The 24,797-nt window shown below is 42.9% G+C and overlaps 1 protein-coding gene across 4 annotated transcripts in view; it reads right to left on the reverse strand.

Annotated features, from left to right (window-relative positions):
- RARB (retinoic acid receptor beta) overlaps nucleotides 1–24,797 on the reverse strand; it is a 964,546-nt gene that overhangs the window by 82,491 nt on the left and 857,258 nt on the right. For all 4 annotated transcript variants that reach the window (XM_075315284.1, XM_075315281.1, XM_075315283.1 and 1 more), the window contains one exon: nucleotides 6,394–6,554. In XM_075315284.1, coding sequence (XP_075171399.1) covers nucleotides 6,394–6,554 — 161 coding nt within the window. The remainder of the gene's footprint in view (nucleotides 1–6,393; nucleotides 6,555–24,797) is intronic.

Consider the following 24,797-nt stretch of genomic DNA (forward strand, 5'->3'; position numbering starts at 1 on the left):
AAACCTTGACACAATATGATGGACCCCACACAACCCTCTGCACCATATAATGGCGCCCTCACAGTATATTTTCCCCCACTAGCAATCCAAACATATATTATTATATAATATAATTGCCCCGAACAGCCACGAACAGTATAATGCCTTCCTCATAGCCTTGCAAACCGTATAATTGCCCCCACATAGCCCTGTAAACTGTATAATGGCCCTCCACACAGCCCTGAAAACATTATAATGGTAACCCTCATAGCCCTACAATCAGTATAATGGCCCCTAACATAGCCCTTAAAACAGTACAATGATTTCCACATAACCCTCCAAACAGTACAATATCCCATACATAGCCCTGTAAACAGGATAATTACCTCCTCATACCTTTGCAAACAGAATAATGGCCACCTACATTACTTGCAAACAGTAAAAAGGCCCTGCACATAACCCTCAAAACAGTAAAATGTCCCCTCACATAACCCTGCAAACAGTGTAATACCTCCACATACCCTCCAAATAATAGAATGGCCTCCATATAGCCCTCCAAATAGTATAATAGACCTGATATTGCTGGTTCAAACAATATATTTTCCCCAATATAGCGCTCCAATCAGTATAATGACTCCCACAATGTACTCAGTTGATTAAAAAAATAAATATTCACCTCTCTTTGTTCTCTTTGTCCTTTGCAGCGTGTTTTCTGAAGTTCTGTACAGGGAGAATAAGCAGACGGATACCTGTTCCATCATTGCTTTTAATTGTATCATCATCAAGGATGCCGATACAGTTGAAAGAGCGATGCTGGGTGTGAGGAATTGGGAATGTGTCCAATGTTGGCACTAGGTCCCACCGACTAAGGCTAGGTTCGCACACTGCGTCTTTTTGACGCTGCGTTATTGTGCATTTTTGGCCGCTAAAAACGCACAAAAACGCACCTGCGTCGAAAAAACGCATCAAAAAACGCATGCGTTTTTGCCGCGATTTGGTGCGTTTTTGGCTGCGTTTTGCTGTGTTTTTGATCTCTGCGTTTTCCTGCGTTTTTCCAATGCATTGCATGGGGAGAAAACGCAGAAAAACGCAGGAAAGAACTGACATGTCCATTTTTTTTTTAACTCAAAAACGCAGGTAAAAAAACAGATGTGTGTGGACAGCAAAAATGAAAACTCATAGACTTTGCTGGGGAAGCAAAGTCCTGCAGTTTTGAGGCCAAAAACGCACCCGAAAACCGCGCAAAAACGCCGCGAAAAAAGCACTGTGCGCACATAGCCTAAGGGTCCTCATAACGGCTGTGTGGTCTGCCACTTAGTGTAGGTGGATTAATATTCTGATTGATTGCTTTCTTCTATGATTTCCAGCTCAGCTCCGGCACTCTTCTTTAATGTACTATATTAAACATTTTTAGATTAATTATGTCCTGAATGTTAACCTTGGTAGTAAAAGGTGCTGATATTCTAAGGAAAACAAATTGGGCCAGTTCATCATTTCTTTGCATCTTTTTTGTCTATTTTTGTGTGTTTTGCACTTGTCTTGTTTGCGCCATTTTCATCTTTTCATTTGAGGCTTTTTTAAAGTCACTTTTTTAAGTGTTAATACTTATTTTTTTACCATTAAGGATTTGCAGATATTTTCTCCTGATTCATCATTTGTGACTATTCAAAAAGTTGCAAATATTTTGAACAAATGTACAAGAGTCCCCCTGCTACAGTGAATTTATGTATGGCAGAAGTTTAAACAACATTTTACAAAATGTGTGACCTTTTGAGTTAAGGAGTTGCAAAAAAGGTTAAAGATAAAGACCAAGCACCATTTTTAAAAATTTGGTGAAAAAAAATGGCAATGAATAGCACAAGCCAAAAAAGAAAAGTGATGTGTGGCGCCCTGGACAAGCCAGGACGTCACAGGTACTGCAACAACACACCCCACACCCCGGCTAGGCACATCAAGGTCAGACAAAAATCCTTGTTGCCTCCCTCCAGGGGCTGATGTCCACACCAGGGGTTGGAGCCAGGCGGTTGGCGCCACCCACCGAGAAGTTCACAGTCCTGGAGGCGGGAAAAGGAAAGGAGAGGAGAGAGTTCAGTTGGAGGAGTTTGAGGAGTTGAGGAGTGAAGTGATAGCGGAGCAGACTGACCGTGTCCGGGTGCGTGGCCCGGGCACATACAGCAAGGTTGGCAGATGGTGGTGACCGTCTGCAGGAGAGGCTGATTGACGTGAACCGTAAGGACCGGGGACGGGCGGTAGCCCGCCGGTACCAGATCGGGGAGCGAAGAGAAGCCAGCACCATTCGGCAGGGCCTACGGACCCCGACCAGGCTTGGAGTCGCCGTAAAACCGGTCAAATCCATTAGCGAAGGGAACCTCCGGGGTTTCCCAGCAGTCAAGACCCGATTGAAGGCAACCGCTCAAACCGTGAAGGGAAATACAGTCACCGCCAAGGCTACAGTTCCCAGGGCCAGAGCCTGCGGGCAAAAGGGGCTCCCTCAGCCTCCATCCAAGCTGGGGAGCAAGTTACCGGTGGGAAGCCACCAGAACCGAGAACATAACACAGGTGCAGGGAAAGGCAGTCACCGCCAACCTACCGGGAGAAGAACCACCGCAGCCGTCTGTGGGACCCGTCCATCCAGCCGTTTGTTTTACCGGAGACTTTGCATTCATCATTGGCTGAATGAGTACCACTGTGCCGTGCGTCACCGCGCTGCCCCCGCGACCCTGCACCTCACCAGGCCTTGTAACCCGCCTGCCATTGCTCCCTCACCGGGCCCCGGGACAACCAAGCCCCCTTCCCACGGAGGGGAAAAACAACATCCAAGCTGCTCCCTGTCATCGCTCCCGGGATCCCCGTCCAGAGCAGCGGTGGTGTCACAACCTCACCACAACCGTGGGTGGTGTCACAGACAATAAATCCCCAAAACCATTCCCTTTTTCACTCACGGGCGAGGAGCGCCGCTCGAGTCCCCGGATCCGGCCCACCGCTCGAGCCACCGAGCAGCAAGCGAGGCAGCAGCAGCGCCGGACCCGAGCGTGGTGAGCGCAGCGTCCCCTCCCCGCCCGCGACAGATGCAAATGATGAATTGGGGCCAGAAATCTGTGTTGGATGATATAGTGAAACCTGCTTTGAGCAGGGGGTTGGACAAGATGGCCCTGCAGGTGCCTTCAAACTGTAACATTCTATGATTCTATGTTGGGCTCCTTCATTGTTTGCCCAGTAGAAGAGAACATTTGTTGGGGGCTCTATGTGGTTCTGGGCAAATGTGTTGCCTAAATAGGCATTGAAGAAAGCCCTCCAATCACATATTGACATCTTACCCAACAAATAACTTTTTAAAGGTTTTGTCTACTTTTAATATTTTTTGATAGAGCAACTAAATTGCTAGGATTTCTTGGGGAATTACTTGTAAAATGCTTATTCCTGCGCCTTTGGCATTTCGATAGTTGTCAATGGAACAACTATTGCTAGTAGAGAGAAAATCAAAATTAAGGAATGTTTGTACGACTGATTAAAATGTAGTGCCTGAAATATCTATACAATTAATACGTGAAATATGTCCCACTTTACTGTCCTCAATATTCTGATAAAGTACGATTTTTGTACATCTGAAGTCCTTTGTGTTAAACATTAAATGAGTTTTACTATTACCATAGTGCACAAAAAATCTATTATGTTCATTATTTAATTATTTGTATTTTTATTACAAATTCAATGTTTGTATGAATGCAAATAAAATGACAGGATGCAATTAATGAAGTTTGTATGCTCCGGGTCAAGCACTGATGTGAGTCCTGACAATCTCTATATAGTACTTAGAAGTAAGCTTTGTGTTCCTCCACAATACTGCTTCCCATCTAATATTCATGGTTCTGCACACTGCTAGATGGTACTGTGTGAGAAAACCTATAACCTATATTTCCACCTCTGACCAATAAACCTCTCAGTCAGTTCTCTCGCCACTGTTTGTCATCCGGAAGCAGAGAGAGTAGAAGGTACTCCCACACACTCTGTCATGCAAATTACCAATTTCATTAGATTTCGGATGCCCAAAAAGGCACATTTAGGTGTCTTTCAGCTGACTATCAGCAATACAATGCTTTACTTATAATATACAGTATAATGCTAATTATGTCAAAAACATCTGAACATAAAGAGGAGAGGAACATGAATGACTGCCTAAACGTAGACCACGATTAACCCCACATACGGACTATAATATACAAATATCTGGTAGAGACCCAACTAGTATATAAACCTATAATTAGAAAGGAGAGTCCAACAACTACCTCAGTTAAAATCAATAGATAATTTTGATAATGAATAAGTCATAAAAACAACAATAACATATATAATGAAAACACAAGTGCTGGTGAGGATAAAAACATGAAGGCACCCAAGCACCGACAAAAATAGGGAGGTGGGAATAAAGTGGCTATGTAGGTTAGCAGCTATGTTTACAAATAGTGGGGGGTATCTGGTCCACAGAAAGTGCTCACATGCATTAGCAGAAGATTTAAAGCAGCACAAATATAGGGCTAACAGTAGCCTCCCCTCAAAGTGCAAATGTATAGTAAACAGCCGTTCACAATAAAGAAACACATACCCATACTACCTCCAAGTCAGCGGGGGGGGTGTACCTGCAGGACTCCAACGTGCGTTTCGCGTGGGCTTCTTTGACTTTTTTTTATGACTTATTCATTAATAAAATTATATATTGATTTTCAGAGGTAGTTTTTGGACTCTCTTTTTTAATTATAGGTTTATAATGCTAATATACAGCACAGTATTATAGCCCAGAGCTGCATTCATAGTTCTGCTGGTTAGAAATCTCAATCAGCTTAGCTGAACTTCAGTGATGGAAATGTTCCACCCTCTTCTGCTTTCTCAAAGTGTTTATTTTCCTACATCACTTTACTGTACTGATGTAAAGAGAAGACATCCCAGAATACAAACCACCAGAGAAAGCTGTAGAGCACGAATCCTTGGCTGATTAAAACAAATGACAGGATAGGACTGAAAATAAGTGCAAGCTACTAAAGCATTGTATTTACAAGGCTACTGAACAATTTATTTTAATGTATCTTTTAAAATTCAAAAGTGATTAAGAAATCAGAAGAAGACTGTAATAGATTTGAAAATCAAATAACAGGAAAGATAACAAAATAAGGAGAAAGAAAAAAACCCCCACAAGACTTAAAGGGAACCTGTCAGATCCCTTACGCATTTTAATCTAGAAGCAGGGTGATGTGTGGCCTACTAACCCCTTCCTACCCATCCCTGTGTTGTAAAAGTGTTTATTATGAATGTATACAAATATCTGTTATTACTTATGTGTTCTGTATGTAAATAAGCAGGGGCTCTAGCTCCCTGGGCATCGCATTGCCCTGTGGGCTTTTGCATGTTTTCCGTGGTATCACGCCCCTGTGGGCATGATACCATGGATTTACATGAATGACGTCACTGTCAGCTCCTTGAGATCCCGCGCGTGCGCACTTACCATTCCCGCAGCCTTCTCCGGGAGCTTGCTTCTCGGCTTCAGACACGCACTGTGCATGATCAGAAGACTCCTGTGGTTCAGGTCATGCGCAGAGTGTGTCTGAAGCCGGCAAGTAAACAGCCGAGATAGCGCATGACCGGAACCATAGGAGTATTCTGAGCATGTGCAGTGCGTGTCTGAAGCCGAGAAGCAAGCACCCGGATAAGAAGGCGGCGTGAATGGTAAGCACGCACGCGCAGGATCTCAAGGAGAGACTGGGATGTCGGTCATGTAAAGGGGCGTGATACCATGGAAAACATGCAAACACCCACAGGGTGATGCGACACCCAGGGGGCTAGAGCCCCTGCTCATTTACATACAGAACACATAAGTAATAAAACATATTTTTATACATTCATAATACACACTATTACAACACAGGGATGGGTAAGAAGGGGTTACTAGGCCACACATCACCCTGCTTGTAGGTTAGAACACATAAATTACCTGACAGGTTCCCTTTAAACTTGGCTTCTCTGGGCACTGGAATAGTGAGCCTTTGAGTACCGCCCTAGATTATCCCTTCACGTTACGTAAGATGCTCTGTCTTCTATTTCAGTAAAAAAGATCAGCGATCCCTTACTGTGACTCCGCCACTAACAACACCCTTGTGTCTTAGTGTTAATAGTAACAGAGATTGAATGAACAATATAGAGCAAATAATGAGCGCAAAATTGTGCAGAGAATATGCAGAGTATAAATGAGAGGAAACTCTGGACCAAATCTTCTTCATCTTCTTCCTAGAGAACATGTAACAGGAATCTCACCATCACATTCATAAATCATGACTAGCAGTAGATGAAAAGAAAATGTAATCCTACATGCGAGATCGGTGTCTGGAGTACAGCGCTTCCAAATCATTAGCAGGTAAAACTTACCGTAGTGTATTTTCCCAGCTGACATAGGGAGGGGAAGGTTTCTTGATGCGCTTTTCTGATTTTCTCTGTTAGGTCATCGAGCTCGGCTGTCATCTCATAGTTCTCTATGCACTCCTGTTTCGAGGGTTCTTTCTTCTTCTTGTTTCTGTCATTTCTGACTGCTGCAGGAGAGATGAAGACATTTTAGATACTGGCTACTGGGCTTAAACGCTATCTCAAAGTGATTCTGAGTATGTGAAAACAGTTATAACCGTTCCTGCTGACGTGGGCATGATATAATTGAGATATACGATACTGTGGCAAAGTTTAAGACTAGTGTGAATAAAATGCTGCAAAGTAAGAATGCGCTCAAAAATTAAAGTGTTAATACAATACATTTTATCAATTAACAAAAGGCAAAGTGAATGAACAAAAGATCAAAAACAGATTTGATGTTACCATCCTTCGCTTTCAAAACATCATCAAAGCATCAATTGTGGAAACACTTGCCACAGGTTGTTTTTTTTTAACATTCTTGTTATTAGTTTTCAATAACAGTAACAGATAATCAATAATCATATAATACAATATGGTTATGTAAAACTACAAAATTACAGATAGTATATCTCCTCAAATCCCAACCCACCTCTCGACCCCCCCCCTCCAATCTCTGCATGTCCTCTCTCCAAACCTAGATCTTTATGGTATTGGGTTGTGCCCTCCAATGACCTCCCGCAGGTACCATGAGGTATTTTCAGATTGTGATCTAAGACTATTTTTAGTGTCTATAGGGAGTGTCTGAATGTATGGATTCCATGTTTCAAAAAATTTCCTGGTCAATTTTTCCTTGTTTGTCAGCGTCTCAAATCTCTCCATTTTAAACAGAAATTTGATTTTTGTGTCAACCAATGCCATAGTTGGGGGATTCGAGTTTATCCATTGGTGTAAAATGCTTTTCCTAGTGGCTGCTGCCCAAATAGAAAGTGCCGCTTTTGTTCTCCTGGGGATACTTTGCTGATTCTCCCCTAGGATATTAAAGATGGCCCATTGAGGAGTTAACTGGAATTTAATCTTGTATGTGCTTTGAATCCTCAGATGTACTTGTTTCCACAGTTTCAAAATTTGCATGCATTCCCAAAACTGATGGTATAGTGTAGCCCTTGCCAGTCCACATTTAGCGCAAGCGTATATTGTAGATGACATCCTGGACCGAACCAGAGGTGAAATGTACGCCCTATGAAAGACCCGTAAAGCCATGTCTGTGTAACTAGCATATGGCACTAATTTTACTAGAGACAGGGTAGCTTCCAATATATCTGCTATCTCATATTCCGGGAACTCTGTTTTACATTTTGCCGGGCCCGCCTTCTCCTCCTCCCAGTTCCAGTGAGGACGTATCAACGAGTATATCTGGCTAGTGGAGGTGGCCTGCGTCTTAGCAATGCGGATAAAAGTGTCCAATTTTCTACCTGCCCCTACTACTGCTCCTTGAGCAATATTTTTTAGTGCCAAGCTACGAGCTTGAAGGAATAAGAAAGGTTTGTGCATGAATGCTGGAAAGCGGCGTGTCGCTACCTCGAAAGTTAGTAAAGAAAAGCCAGAATCCAGCATATCCACCGCCATCTGATATTTTTGCGTGCCAAAATCTCGTACTCCACTGTGGGCCTGCCCTCTAGAATGTGTGGGTTCCCCATAAATGTCTGGAATGGTCTTACATAGCATCTAGCCCTGCAAATCTTTCTTACCCTCCTCCATGTTTTTATTGTAGTCCTAAGTGTGGGATTCTCTGTGATGTCGCCCGGAAGTTCATCTCTTGCCACAGTTTTTAAAGAAATTTGGCATGGAGGCTGCTCCAAACATCTTGGAGAACTAACCGCAGATCATCTTTGGATGTAAGGTTGCAAAAATTATTTTGTCTCTTCATGTAATCCCAAACACACTTGATGATGTTGACATCACGGCTCTGTGGGGGCATTTCATCACTTACATCACTTTTTATGCTGACATTGACTGTATATTTGGAATCATTTTCCTGCGTCAAAATAAATTTGGAGCAAGAAAGATGCGCCCTCATGACATTGTATGATGGGTCAATATCTGCCTATATTTTTTAGCAGTGAGGACACCATTAATCCTGACAAATCCTCAATTCTATTTGCTGAAGACCAGCCCCAAACTTGCAAGGAACATTCACCGTGCTTCACTGTTGCCTGCATACACTCATTATTATAGAGCTCTCCATCTCTTTGGCAAACAAATTGCCTTCTGCTACAACTAAATATTTCACATTTTGACTCTGATCTATCAAAATACAAAATCAATTAATGTGATAGGTAAAGAGTGTAGTGAGAAACAAAATGAAACACCAAAATTACTTTATTTGTTCGCTGCAACATTGCAATGAAAAGTGATAAAAAACTTGCATCTCCACAAATGGTATATTTAAAATTGTCAGTACAAAGAATAAGTCATCATTGAGCCCCAGATCCCAAAAAATGAGAACAGTACGGGTCTCGGAAAATGCCGACAAAAGCGCAGTTCTTTTTTTTTTCCAATTCCAAACTTATGAATTTTTCTTCACCACTTAGATAAAAGTAAAACTATACTTGTTTGGTATCTACGAACTCATACTGACCTGGAGAATCATATACCAAGATCAATTTTACCATATACTGAACATAGTGTACAAAAAAACCTAAAAAGGCAATTGTGGAATTTTTGCACTTTTTTGCAATTTCACTGCACTTGGAATTTATTTCCGTTTTCCAGTATAATATGGGGCAGAATAAATGGTGATGTTCAAAAGTACAACTCATCCCACAAAAAACAAGCCCTCATATGGCTATATTGCTGGGGAAAAAAAGTTATGGCTCTTGGAAGAAGGGGAGTAAAAAATGAAAAGAAAAAAAAAGGAAAAACACATGGGGTTAAACATAGACCTTGTGTTGGTTTGAAGGCATTTGTACTATTTGATCAAAAAACGTAAACTAAATATCTGTTGTTTTTAATATTTAAAGCAATAGTGGAATTTACAGTACGCATTCATTAATCGCAGTGTGCTGCCGCACCGCGCATGTCTACGTCTTTATATTGGCAACGCAGTGTATTTCTGATCCTTTACATTAGTTTAATACTAAAGGTGTGCTGGCCTTATATTTTCTTTTATTATTTTGGTCCTTTTTAGAGTGCCAGCCATGTCAATGTTCAATTCATAGACGTAGCTAACACTCTAGTTGTCACTTGACTACAAGTACGACTGCTCTTGAACAGGCAAAACTGAATCCTAACGGATATATTTATCTCAGTAAAAAATACAAATATATATACATATTTTTTTCTTATTTTTTTTTAAGGGGGGGGAGACCCAATCGGAATTTTTGCTATGGGGCACCGTAATTTCTATGTACACCGCTGTATACATACAGTGCCTACAAGTAGTATTCAACCCCCTGCAGATTTAGCAGGTTTACACATTCGGAATTAACTTGGCATTGTGACATTTGGACTGTAGATCAGCCTGGAAGTCTGAAATGCACTGCAGCAAAAAAGAATGTTATTTCTTTTTTTTTTTTTTTTTTAAATTGAGAAAAGTTTATTCAGAGGGTCATTTATTATTCAACCCCTCAAACCACCAGAATTCTGTTTGGTTCCCCTAAAGTATTAAGAAGTATTTCAGGCACAAAGAACAATGAGCTTCACATGTTTGGATTAATTATCTCTTTTTCCAGCCTTTTCTGACTAATTAAGACCCTCCCCAAACTTGTGAACAGCACTCATACATGGTAAACATGGGAAAGACAAAGGAGCATTCCAAGGCCATCAGAGACAAGATCGTGGAGGGTCACAAGGCTGGCAAGGGGTACAAAACCCTTTCCAAGGAGTTGGGCCTACCTGTCTCCACTGTTGGGAGCATCATCCGGAAGTGGAAGGCTTATGGAACTACTGTTAGCCTTCCACGGCCTGGACAGCCTTTGAAAGTTTCCTCCCGTGCCGAGGCCAGGCTTGTCCGAAGAGTCAAGGCTAACCCAAGGACAACAAGGAAGGAGCTCCGGGAAGATCTCATGGCAGTAGGGACATTGGTTTCAGTCTATACCATAAGTAACGTACTCCACCGCAATGGTCTCCGTTCCAGACGAGCCCGTAAGGTACCTTTACTTTCAAAGCGTCATGTCAAGGCTCGTCTACAGTTTGCTCATGATCACTTGGAGGACTCTGAGACAGACTGGTTCAAGGTTCTCTGGTCTGATGAGACCAAGATCGAGATCTTTGGTGCCAACCACACACGTGACGTTTGGAGACTGGATGGCACTGCATACGACCCCAAGAATACCATCCCTACAGTCAAGCATGGTGGTGGCAGCATCATGCTGTGGGGCTGTTTCTCAGCCAAGGGGCCTGACCATCTGGTCCGCATCCATGGGAAAATGGATAGCACGGCCTACCTGGAGATTTTGGCCAAGAACCTCCGCTCCTCCATCAAGGATCTTAAGATGGGTCGTCATTTCATCTTCCAACAAGACAACGACCCAAAGCACACTGCCAAGAAAACCAAGGCCTGGTTCAAGAGGGAAAAAATCAAGGTGTTGCAGTGGCCTAGTCAGTCTCCTGACCTTAACCCAATTGAAAACTTGTGGAAGGAGCTCAAGATTAAAGTCCACATGAGACACCCAAAGAACCTAGATAACTTGGAGAAGATCTGCATGGAGGAGTGGGCCAAGATAACTCCAGAGACCTGTGCCGGCCTGATCAGGTCTTATAAAAGATGATTATTAGCTGTAATTGCAAACAAGGGTTATTCCACAAAATATTAAACCTAGGGGTTGAATAATAATTGACCCACACTTTTATGTTGAAAATTTATTAAAATTTAACTGAGCAACATAACTTGTGCGTTTGTAAGATTTATGCATCTGTTAATAAATCCTGCTCTTGTTTGAAGTTTGCAGGCTCTAACTTATTTGCATCTTATCAAACCTGCTAAATCTGCAGGGGGTTGAATACTACTTGTAGGCACTGTACAATGATAGCTGCACGTTCAAACTGTGGCCAATTCACAGACAAAACCCAAGGGAAAAACACAAAATGAGCATATACAATACTATAATACTATAGTAGGACCACCCAGACTGGGTACAACCTTGTCGTGGCGTTTATACTTTTTGATCAAACGCTGTTAAACAAGTACCATATTTTTCGCTTTATAAGACGCACTTTTCTTCCCCCAAATTTTGGGGGAAAGTAGGGGGTGCGTCTTATAATCCGAATATACGGGGGGGGTGTATATATATATATATATATACACAGAGTCCAGTGGAGGTGCAGGCAGCTCTGGAGCGGTGCTGGGGACTGCTTGGGGCTGGGAGCGGCAGCGTTTGATCTCCTGCTCTCCTGCTCATATAATATGCACAGCCGCTGTCCATCAGAAGCGTGGTGCTGAAACTGCATCACGCTGATGGGCTGAGGGAGCTGTGCATATTATCTGCCTGTGCTTACCTTTGATTGCACAGGATCTCCCCTCCCCCTGTGTTAGATATAGCCTCCCGTGCTGCTGCTGTAGTAAAATAATAAACTCTTTACTCACCTCCTCCAGCGTCTGGCCGGTCTCCCTCCTGCTGGCTGTGATTAGACACACAGAGATTTCACTCTGCCGTGCCGATCACATGACCTCCACTAGAACTAGGAAGTAGGAAGTGCAGGAGACAGGAGGAGTTCAACCCCGAGGAGGGAGACACGAGACAGGACTGTGCTGCAGAAGGTAAGGAAAGAGTTTATTTTACTAAAAGCAGCAACATGGGGGCGATATGCCACAGAGGCTGATGTGGCCCTGTCTGCCTGCCACAGAGGCTGATGTGGCCCTGTCTGCCTGCCACAGAGGCTGATGTGGCCCTGCCTGCCTGCCACAGAGGGTGATGTGGCCCTGTCTGCCTGCCACAGAGGGTGATGTGGCCCTGTCTGCCTGCCACAGAGGGTGATGTGGCCCTGTCTGCCTGCCACAGAGGCTGATGTGGCCCTGTCTGCCTGCCACAGAGGCTGATGTTGCCCTGCCTGCCTGCCACAGAGGGTGATGTGGCCCTGTCTGCCTGCCACAGAGGGTGATGTGGCCCTGTCTGCCTGCCACAGAGGGTGATGTGGCCCTGTCTGCCTGCCACAGTGGCCCTGTCTGCCTGCCACAGTGGCCCTGTCTGCCAGCCATAGAGGATGTGTGCCAGCCATAGGGGAAATGTGGCATCACTGGGGGACGTGTTCAATATAAGGTGGCCATATCCAGATTAAGGGGGCTAATTTTAGGATGAGGGGGCTATGAGGGACATATACCCTATATTATTTGTTAGACGGACACTGGCATTATAAGACGGACCCCATTTATTAAAAAATTCTCTATTCCTTCACCAAATTTGGGGGTGCGTCTTATAATCAGGTGTGTCTTATAAAGCGAAAAATACGGTACCTTATGCTATTGAAATGTACTACTACTATTTACTTATTATAGGCTTTATGCTCATTTTGAGTTTTCCTCTTTAGTTTGGTCTGTATGTATTAATTGTGCGGTATTTTGTTATATTATGTAGTTCTTTATACTTCTAAAATGGAATATATCCACAATATAAAACACTGCAGTGCTACTTGCTACTGGGAATATAACCCTATTAGTAGACTGACAGCTTTTCTGAACCTACTTAGCTCCATGGCTGCTTGTGGAGCACGAACACATCATTTAGGGCAGGCTTATGAATTTCTGCCAAGGATTCCCAGATACAAGGAAATGATTCACAAGGGAATCACTGTACAGTTCTTGTGCAGCAGCTTCACTGCTACTTGATTTTTCCTAGAAGCCTTAAATAAAAACTTAAAATTCGCTCTTACATTCCGAAACATAACCATTTTCTGATGTACTCATGGATGCCCACCGAAAATAAAGTATACTAAATGCAGGATCAATCTACAACCTTTTTATTTTCTATATTTTTATCTACCTTTTTTATCTATCTATCTATCTATTTCTAATACATTTCCAATTACTATGAATTTATATCTATGTAATATTTATGTGTGTGTGTGTGTGTGTGTGTGTGTGCCGTATTTATCTATTTAGAATTTTTTTATGTGTATCCTAATCTTATCCGTTTAATATTTCTGTCTGTCTATCTATTTCGGGAAAAATCTGTCTATCCATTAATCTCTAGATTTCTAATGTATATCTACAGTATCTACGTATCTATAGTATCTATTACTGTTTAATTTATATTTACTATGAACTATGAATCTACAGCATGGGTAAACATACCATTGGTGCAACCTGTACAATTATACAGGGGCTCAGTAGGTCAGGGGGTTCACTATCATTCTTAAAAGGATTGTCCACTACTAGAACTTTTCCTTTATTGTTATAATATTATTATTATTATTGATTTATAGAGCACCATGGATTCCATGGTGTTGTACATGATAATGGAGTGGACACTGCCCTTCTGGGCTTACATTCTAAAGCATTATGGGGAGACATTAGGTTGAAGCATTGCGGCAGCTCCGATGTTGGTCAGTCGACAGTAGGGACATTGCTGGCTCTAAGCTTTCTTGAAGAGATGAGACTTTCAAGTTCCATCCTAAGGTTACGAATGTGGCAGATCGGACATGCAGGGAAACAGAATTCCAGAGGATGGAAGATACTTGGGAGAAATATTGGAGGCGAATGCGTGAGGAACATATAAGTGTGTAGGAGAGAAGGAGGTCTTGGGAGGACCAGAGATTACGTGTTGGAAGATATTGTAAGATTAGTTCAGTAATATATGGAGGAGACAAATTATGGATGATTTTGTAGGTCAACGTTAGTAGCTTGAACTAGATAAGTTGGGAAAGTGGGAGCCAGTGAGGGGATTTGCAGAGGGGAGAAGTAGACGAATAATGAGGAGCAAGGTGGATTAGACGAGCAGCAGAGTTAAGAACGGACTGGAGAGGTGAGAGAGTCTTAACAGGAGGGCCATAGAGCAGGATGTTGTCATAGTAGAGGCGAGACACGATGAGGGCACGCACTGGCCTTTTAGTAATTTTCAGGTTGAGGAAAGGACGGATTCTAGATAAAATTTTGTGGGTTGGAGGTGGCAGCAAGTTGCAATAGCTTGGATGTGCAGTTTGAACTAAAGGGCACAGTCGAGGGTTACTCCTAGGCAGCAAACATCTGGATTTGGTTTTGTCCACAGCTTTAGAAAATGTGATGAGAAGAAGGATATGGCAGATAGAGACTTTAGGATTCTGGACAGCAGAGAGATACTGTAAGTCTGGGCCAGAGAGTTAGATCCAAGAGTCATCAGCGTATAGGTGGTACTGGAAACCATGGGACTTTATCAGTAGTCCCAGTTTAAAGATATAAATTGAGAAGAGTAGGGGTCCCAGGACAGAGCCTTCAGGAACATCAACATAGAGAGGACGGGATGAGGAGGTAGTAAATGGTTGTGAGTGGGTGGAAAGGTATGAGGAGATCAAGGAGAGGTCAAGATCTTTACTGCAAAGGGAAGAGAGGATTTATAGTAGGAGGGAGTGGTTGACTGTGTCGACGGCAGTGGACAGGCATAGAAAGAGGAGTAAAGAGAATTGTCTGTTAGCTTTGTCAATAAGAAAGCCGTTAGTATTTTGGTTAGGGCAGCTTTGATGGAATGGTGGGGATGGAAATTGGATTGTAGGTTATCAAAGAATTAGTTTGAGAGGTTGGAGGAAAGTTCAACATGAACATGCTCTTCATGGAGTTTGGAAGTGAACGGAAGCAGTGATATGGGGCACCAGCTGGGTGTAGATAACAGGTCGAGGGATGGCTTCTTCAGGATAGGTGTGATTGTGGCATGTTTGAAAGTAGATGGGAATGTACCAGAAGTTAGCAATAGATTGAAAAGATGGGTTAGGGCCGGGACAAGCATCGTGGTGAGGTTGAGGAGGAGGTGGGAAGCGATGGGGTCAAGTACACAAGTGGTGAGGTGTGAATTGGAGAGGAGATGAGTAATCTCTCCTTCAGTGATGTTGAGGAGGAAAGTTATGGGGGAAGGGCATTGGTATGTTACATGGAAGGGTTGTGGTTGTTGAACAGTAAATACTTGCCTTGTTTGGTCAATCTTATTTTTGAAAAGTGTGGCAAAGCCTTCTGCAGAAATGTGGGAGGTTAGTGTGGGCAGCGGTGAGCGGAGGATGGAGTTAAGCATGTTGAATTACTGTTTGGGGTTGTGGGATAAAGAAAAGACAAGGGTTCTAAAGTAGACCTGTTTAACAGAGGTGAGGGACAACATGAATGTGAAAGTTGTCCTTTTGAATGCGGTGAAGTCTTCTTGAAAGTGTGTTTTCCTTCAGCGTCGCTCCGCAACTATATTCCAACTTACAAAATAACAACAGCCTATACTCACCAGTGAATTGACCGCTGATTGACTCGATGACTCTTGTGACATAATATCACGCAGGCCCAGGACAGCCAAGGCTGAGGTGAGTATAGGCTGTTTATACTTTATAAGAGGGAATATAGCAGTTGAGAAAGGGATTTCCACCTAGTGGAGAACTCATTTAAAGCAGTTTCCCACTGTCAATCAGATTATTATTATTATTATTATTTATTTATAGAGCACCATTAATTCCATGGTGCTGTACATGAGAAGGGGGTTACATACAAAATACGTATACAAGTTACAGTAGACAGACTAGTACAGAGGGAAGAGGGCCCTACCCTTGCGGGCTTACATTCTATCTATTCTATCAGATTGCAGGTAAGGGCTTAAGTTAATAAACCTTGTAGGTCATAACTACTGGTAGATTGATAGAAACAAATAATTACCGGTAGGTGCTTTATCTTATGAGATAGAGGGTGCCCATATACAGTTTATGCACAAAGAGCCTCTAATGTCTGTGTCCACCCCTGATCTACAGTATCTATCTATAGAATCTATTTTTGATGTATTTCAAATTATCTATCTATCTATCTATCTATCTATCCATCTATCTATTATCTATCTATCTATCTATCCATCTATCTATTATCTATCTATCTTCCATATATTGTGCATGTTAGATCCCTGTATACATGTAGGTTGGAAGAACATAAAAGCAGGCTTTTCGCTTGACTCCACTGGGTATACTTATGCCGTCACAACTTAATTATCTAGATTTAGTATACTAGGTTAGACAAGACAAATGTTGATTCTTTAGCATAAACAGCCATATTTCTGCTCCCTTTTGCACACTTGCAAATAATTTTAATAAAAGAGCGTGTGGGGTAAATCTGTTATATTCCTGCTGGCTTCATCAGATTATTGCTGAGATTTATAACTAAAAACCATCCATCTGGCCTCACTAGCCTTGGCTTCCACATACTCAATAATACGGAAAATTAGATTATTCTGATTAAAACAAAACGTGAAAAATTCACCACACATTTTCAAGTCTGATAATCCATCACTATTCCAACCCAGCCTATAATAAAAATAAATCAGAAGCCAGCATGTTTCAACCTAATTTTTTAAGCATGACATTTTCCTCTGCGTTTCTTTCCTAAATGTCACCCCATTCTACAAGACTGAGTGATTCTGTCCCCAGGGACCGTCAGTCATTGCACAGTCTGAGACTGCCGCTCACCAGCCATGGCTCATTTTATTTCGTAGACGTCGCTTTCATCCAAGCTACAATAGATCATCAGAAAAGCATTAGATCCAGGGTCTGCATCAACACAAGGGTAACTTGGGTGGAGGGGAACAATCTAAGCTAATGTCATAGTGTATAAGGCAATGTAGCTTCCATGTGTTCTATGTCTTACTACATAAAGGAAATGTGAGCTGAGAGCTCAGGTCCAGTTGCCTTTGTAGTTGCTCCATAGTCAATATCAGAACTTCATAAAGGAAATAAGATACTGATTATTTTTGGTTCTTCTATTTAGGGAAGCAATAATAACATTTTTAGGACTCCAAATATATTTGGCATCTCTTTCTGACGATTACTTGAAGCTTGTGGCTACTATATGCCATTATCAATTCTGGTGTATTATGTAGCAGAATGACCTCCTCAGGTAACATGGTGTCTGCTGCCTCTACACCCCACACCCCTCTATTTACTCTGGAACTGATGGTATAGCCATCATTCCAAAATGTCAGAATTACCTTTTAGCAAACCAGTGTGAAGTAGAACTGAAGTGTATTGGAAGTATATTAGAACAGACCTGCAGGGCTTCAGCAGGAGACACCTGTCATAGCAGTCTGAAGGAGCGGTGCTTTTAAAGTGAGTCTGTCACCAAGTTTTTTCTGAGAACAGCATGGTGTTGGGGAAGAGACCTAAATTTGAATAATGCATCATTTACTGGACTGCTTGCTGCAGTTTTGATAAAATCACTGTTTTATCTGCTGGAGATCTACCAGTTCTCTGAATGCTGATGTCACATGGTGTTTGGCTCTAAACTCACCGAGTGTCATAGTGGCATCTGACGCTGTTCTCACTGATAAATCTGACACTCCACACTATGCCTCCTTTGGTGCTTCTGAGTTACACAGACAGGCTCTGTTGTGGACCAGCTGTGTTCTCTTTAGTGATCGGGCTTGCAGGAGTTAATTTCTGCTAGCCTACTGGTTACCTTTTGGATCAAATGTAGGAGACCTATCACAGTCATTCCCCACCTTTTTAAGATGGTGGAGCCTGTGTTCCCATGCTGACTATAGCATTGTCTTGTTGTCTCCTCCCTACTCTTATTATCCTCCTAATCTCTTTTGTCTTCCACCTTGCCATGGCTCATATGGTATTTACACTGCCTTTTAGGTCGTGATGACCTCATTGGTCAAACAATCATGGAGGCCAGGAACGTAGATACCTAATCCCTGTTTTGGCAAAGAATTAGGGGATTTCTTAAAAATAAAGGTAAAAACTGTAGCATGTGGACTGTGAGGTAGAGATTTTGTTTCACCTGTTTGTGTATTTCTGCTGACTTTATCACTCCTGCCCTGGCTCTCCACCATGGGTTGTGGGGAGTGGGTATAAGATCAGGGCTGGTCAGGAGCAAGGCAAGGAAGGCGGCCCAGGTATCCTCACTATCAGAGGTAACTCTGGGATTAGGGATAGCTAGGTCCCCTAGCCAAAGGGCCAGTCTAGGAGCCCCTGTCCCTTGCTCTCCACCTACAATGTTACAGCTGAGCTCTATACAACTGTACAACACTGGATTATCAGTTATTTTGTGTCCATTGTGCATAAGGCAGAAAGCTGTGCTAGTAGGTGGGTCATGAATATAGAAGACTATGTGGAAGCAGGTTTACTACTCTTTTAGTGATAATGTAACAGTCTACAGCAATCTACATTCTACAGCACGCAGCACAGTAAATGATAAATTGCTGGAATCAGGGTCTTTGCCCCTACATCATGCTGCTCTCAGATTAAATGGAAAAATCCTGATGACATATTCCTTCTAAATACAGAAAATTTATAAAATCTAGAAGCATGCTTGTTTATAACATTTAAAATGGTCAAAGTCACCATAGTGAAATTAGGCTTATCACACACATAATCACAATTTTTTTAGAAGGCCAAAGTTTAAAGGATTAAAAAAGATTTTGAAAAGGGCTTGTAAACTAACTTAAAGTGATACTCACTGTCATTGACCTTCTACAGCTCTTGTTCATGTGATAATCCAGTCCCCCTTGGTCCCTCTATGCCACACCGGAAATGAAAATAAATCCTCACATGGCCAATCAATGGCTGAGGTGGATGCTTCAATTAACCTTATGGAGACCTGTCAAAATATTAGTTATCTACTGGAAACATAACTGATCTAACACCTACTTACAACACCAAGTATGTCTAAAGAGTTTTCCATGGCTCATATGGTATTTACAATGCTTTTTAGGTGGTGTTGACCTCATTGGCCAAACAATCATGGAGCCCAGGAACGATGATACCTAATCCCTGTTTGGACAAAGAATTAAGGGATTTCTTAAAAATAAAGGTAAAAACTGTAGCAGGTGGATACACTTTAGATAATGCAGTTCTTTCCTTTCCTCACACAACAGGGAAAGATCGTGCCCTGCTACACTTGTAAGAATTGAAATTACTGAGACTTGTTGATTATTACATGGATATAATGCATCCTTAAAAGATGTGCATGAACTTGATGGGTTCTTAAATTACGAAAATGTAGCCTCTCTGCACTTTGGCTAATTGATGAAAAGCCCAAATAGAAATGCCCTACGAGTATTCTAAAATGGGTTTTCTCAACCAATCAACTACTTTAAGTTGTTAAAAGCTTAATAAAACTGTTTCCAAATTATATCTGTGGGTTACCAACAATTTACAGTTATAGTTCTCACAGGAGCGATTACACAGATTTCCCAAAAGGCAAATTTGCCTAACTAGACAGTGATATACCATCCACCACTCCCAATTGTTGCACAAGCAGGAATAAATGCTGAGCAGTTTTGGAAATATTGCCATGAGCCACTCTTGGAGCTGTAATGGTGGCACCATTCTTTCCCAGTAAGGCCGGGGACACACGGGACACTAGTGCGATCCTCGCATGACACTTGTCTCACGCTGGCAGTACAGCAGAGCCGAGTGTCATGCTAGTATCCCTGCGACTGAGGTCCGACTGTGCGAGCAGACCTCAGCTGCTGGGGGGCGGGCCGGCTCTGAGGAGGATTTCTCTCCCTCTCTCCTCCGTAGCCGGCTATTGCGATTCTCGCTCTGCACTCGCGGTACAATGGTGTACCGCGAGCGAGTGCAGTGCGATTTTTCTCTCGACCTATACACTTGAATGGGTGCGAGAGAAAGAGTCTCGCATTACAATCGCAGCATGCTGCGATTGTTTTCTCGGTCCGATTAGGGCTGAGAAAATAATCGCTCATGTGTGCTGACACACAGGCTAATATTGGTCCGAGTGGAATGCGATGTTTTATCGGACTCCACTCGCACCGTTTTTCTCGCCGTGTGGCTTAGGCCTAACCATTATAACTGGTAAACAAAGGAATTCAAGCTCATGACAACTGATTCGTATTTTGTAATAAATCTTTTTTTTAATAATAATGTTTTTAGTAACATACACAGCAATGTGTAGGGATAAGGATAATAAAAGTCAAAGGTGCCTCATCTATAAATTGCTACCAGGTGTTTTTCTTTCTCTTGCCTATATATGAGACAGGTTGACTTTTCTTTTACTTGGAGCTCCTCTGATTTAGTAGAAACAAGATCACAGTATTAAATGGCAAGCCACCCTAGTAATTAGAAGCTTGGCTTAAATGGTGCCTTTTTGTCAGCTAAGGTCAAACTGTCTTAACTCCTTCTTTGACCCTTGTCTCATATATATTATTTATATGACTTTTTACCCCTTTGCTGTTTTGCCAGCACCTAGAGTTTCACATGAGAAACCTTTAACAACAAGAGTCAAATATGATTTAGAGACGTTGGGCAGAAGGGAAATTACAGTGACTGTTTTTGGGAAACAAAGTTATCAAGATAAAATTGAGTTTTTCCATGTGACTGTAAATCAGGGTGAGCTCGAGATTCTGAATCTCACTATGAAGTAGCCGGGGACTTTCTTTGCAGCAGTTCATCACACAGAGTTAACTCACTAAAATAACGTTTTCTACTTGGATTAACTGACCCAGTTTTCTTGGCTCAGAAATGGAAACAAAGGCTGTAACTTGGATGTCAGATGACGTCTGAAATGGAGTAAAGAGGTTGTGTGTTTTGCAAGGCTTGCTAGATAAGAAGCTGTCCTTTTTCTATTTGATACCTTCGGGATCCATTCAAAAAGAAAAGAAAAAAGCAAAATAAGAACGTAGATAAACTGCTGTCTTTAGAGACGATGTAGGTTAAAAGGATGAGAAAATAAAACAAATTAAATTATTTTTGTAGTATTTGTTAGGTCCAGATATTAAGTGTGAGTGCAGACATTTTCTTTATAAAAGGAATAATATGCTTTACATATATTAGGCGTATTAAGGGGAATCTGTCGGTAGGTTTTTGACACCTCATCTGAGAGCAGCGGAATGTGGGGAAAAAAGACCCTGATTGTTACGCTTGTTAAAAAACTGCAACTGTCCCTGCCGGGTCCTGTACAGACTAGAGCTCCCAATCCCACAGTCCCTAGTGGTTCCTGCGGGAGTTGGAATAGCCCTGGCCACAGACTTAATGATGGCAACTCAGGCCTACTCTGCCTGATCGGCCGTCGAGAACTCACGTTCCTCCTAAAGAACCGTAGTGCAGAGCAGAGTGCAAATTACGTACAGAAGGGAAGATGTGCTGAAGTGGAAAGAGATCCTAGAGTGAGTAAGACAAACAACAAAATACAAGAAAGGGTGTATATCACTAAAGAATATGCCGCTTACTTGCTAGCAACAAACATGAGATAGCTGCAGAGTGAGGAACAAAAACAGAAGAGAGATGTATCCTAGCTGGTCTTCCACTGACTGGAAGAAACTAACAGCAATATGGCTGGACTTCAAAATGAGAATATCACCAGCAGGAAATACCAGCAGGAGGAAAGTATTTAAAGCCATACAAGAAAGGTGATTTGGCAGGAAAATGAGTAAATTAAAGGGAACCTGTAATCAGAAATTTAGCTATAAAGCTAAAAGTTCCCCCCTCTGCAGCTCCTGGGCTGCATTCTAGGAAGCTTCCTATAGTTTGTTTGGCACCTTTTATACCAAAATAAACACTTTGTAAACTGGTACCTTTTCGTATGCAAATTTCTAAAATCTTCCATGGGGGCGGGCTGCCTGGGGTCCGTTGCTATCCTCCTGCAGATTTACGCCGCCCCCGAACGCTGAATTTCAAAAGCTCAGGACGCCGCCCCTGGGTGCCCGTGGTCCCGTGCATGCGCTGTTCCACTGTAGCGGTGCCGTGCACTGCGTGCACGTGTGACCGCTAGTGACGCTTTGCGCGGGCACGAGGTTATGGGCGGCGCTGTGAGTGTCATCAGTAAGTGCCGCCCATAACCTCGTGACCGCACTTTCCCCTATTACTCCAGCGTTATGCGCAAGCGCTCGCTGGCCTGATGCCCGGACGTCCCCTCCTTCCCATCCTGCTCAGCAGCAGGAAATAGATGGGAAGGAGGTGACGTCTGGTCATCAGGCCAGCGAGCGCTTGCGCATAACGCTGGAGTAATAGGGGAAAGTGCGGTCACGAGGTTATGGGCGGCACTTACTGATGACACTCACAGCGCCGCCCATAACCTCGTGCCCGCGCAAAGCATCACTAGCGGTCACACGTGCACGCAGTGCACGGCACCGCTACAGTGGAACAGCGCATGCGCGGGACCACGGGCACCCAGGGGCGGCGTCCTGAGCTTTTGAAATTCAGCGCTCGGGGGCGGCGTAAATCTGCAGGAGGACAGCAACGGACCCCAGGCAGCCCGCCCCCATGGAAGATTTTAGAAATTTGCATACGAAAAGGTACCAGTTTACAAAGTGTTTATTTTGGTATAAAAGGTGCCAAAAAAACTATAGGAAGCTTCCTAGAATGCAGCCCAGGAGCTGCAGAGGGGGGAACTTTTAGCTTTATAGCTAAATTTCTGATGACAGGTTCCCTTTAATATACCTGTTATCCTAATAGAACTAAAGCAAGGATAACAGAAACTAAACACCTGAAGAAAAGGTGTATCGGCTGTGATCCAGCGGATAGGAAAGCAGAGCACAGACTCAAGGGTTCGATTCCAAACACATGACAATACCCCCCTTCTGATGCCGCTGACAGAACTCTCTCACTAGGCAATAAGCATGCAAATCTTTCGCATCAACCTAGGAATTATCTTCTGGACCAAAACCCTTATATATAACAAGAAACTGCAGGTGACGGATGACACATCTGGATGCCTATAAAAAGCAAAGAAGAGAAGAAAGCTCAGCAAATTACAGAGCACACCACCACCAATGTATTAGATGGCAAGAATATCTTTATTAACAATAACACATTAAGAACCCCTAAAATTACTTTAGGCAAATTATCTACATAAATACCCTGCCCCCACCATGCAAAACTAATGTATTAGCACCATGAATGGAAGTGCCAAAATCCCATGTGTGGGGACATAAAGTTGTGCTCAAAAGTTTACATACCCCGGCAGATTTTTAGCTTTCTTAGTCTTTTTTTCCGAGAATATGAATGATAACACAAAATCTTTTTTTCCACTCATGGTTAGTGGTTGGGTGAAGCCATTTATTGTCAAACAACTGTGTTTTCTCTTTTAAAACCATGATGACAACCCTGATCAAAAGTTCAAATACCCTGGTGATTTTGGCTTGATAAGATGAACAGAAGTTGACACAAATGGGTTTGAATGGCTAATAAAGGTAACAACCTCACCTGTGACCTCTTTGCTTGTAATCAGTGTGTGTGCATAAAAGCTGACTGAGTTTCTGGGATCCAGATAGATGCTTGCATCTTTAATCCAGCCACTGATATTTCTGGATGTGAGTCATGGGGAAAGCAAAAGAACTGCCAATGGATCTATAGAAAAAGATAGTTGAACTGTATAAAACAGGAAAGGGATTCAAAAAGATATCCAAAGAATTGATAATGCCAGTCAGCAGTGTTCAAACTGTGATTAACAAATGGAAAATCAGGGGCTTTGTAAAAACCAAACCATGATCAGGTAAACCACCAAAAATTTCGGTCACAACTGCCAGGAAAATTGTTTGGGATGCAAAGATAAACCCACAAATAACATCAGCTGAAATACAGGACTCACTGAAGACTAGCGATGTGGCTTTTTCACGATGCACAACAAGGCGGTACTTGAAGAAAAATGGTCTGCATGGTCGAGTCACCAGAAGAAAGCCATTACTGTGCAAATGCCACAAGGTATCTGTTAGGTCCTGGTGGTGGAAACACTGGACCATACACCGGAGTCCCCAGGTGAGGCAACCAGGCCGGTCACCCTGCCAGAGGGCCTTGATGCACGGCAGCCGAAGCACTCCTGGTAGAAAGACAGTCTGTACAGAGAACTGGGAAGTAGATGTCCCTGGGATCACAGAATTCCAGAAGGTAGTCCGGGTGATGAGGCTCAGTGTCAGAGGCCGGGTAGAGATGTCAGGCGGAATCCGGAACCAGCTGAGCGAGATGGCAGGTCACCAAACGGAGCCAGGGATCGAAGACTGGCGGGATTGAAGAGGTAGTGGAATATCAGCCGACAGTCACTGACAGGAGTTCTGGAGCAGTCGTGGTTAGGACCGGTTGGCGTGGCAGGACAGGCTCTGCGAGACAGACAGGGTTAGTACCGGACAAGGCAAAAGGGGGACCTGAACTCCTAGCTTACTAAACACGTAGAACAGGCCCCACCCACCTGGAAGGAGAATCCTCTTATACCCTGTACCTGCATAGGTAATATCCTGTTTTAGGACGCAGGCCCTTTAAGAAAGGGTCAATGACTGCACGCGCGCCCTAATGCGCATGTGCGAGGCCCGTGTGCCAGAAGACAGTGCAGGAAG

This window comes from Anomaloglossus baeobatrachus, chromosome 6 (assembly GCF_048569485.1).
Source record: "Anomaloglossus baeobatrachus isolate aAnoBae1 chromosome 6, aAnoBae1.hap1, whole genome shotgun sequence".
Lineage (NCBI taxonomy): Eukaryota > Metazoa > Chordata > Amphibia > Anura > Aromobatidae > Anomaloglossus > Anomaloglossus baeobatrachus.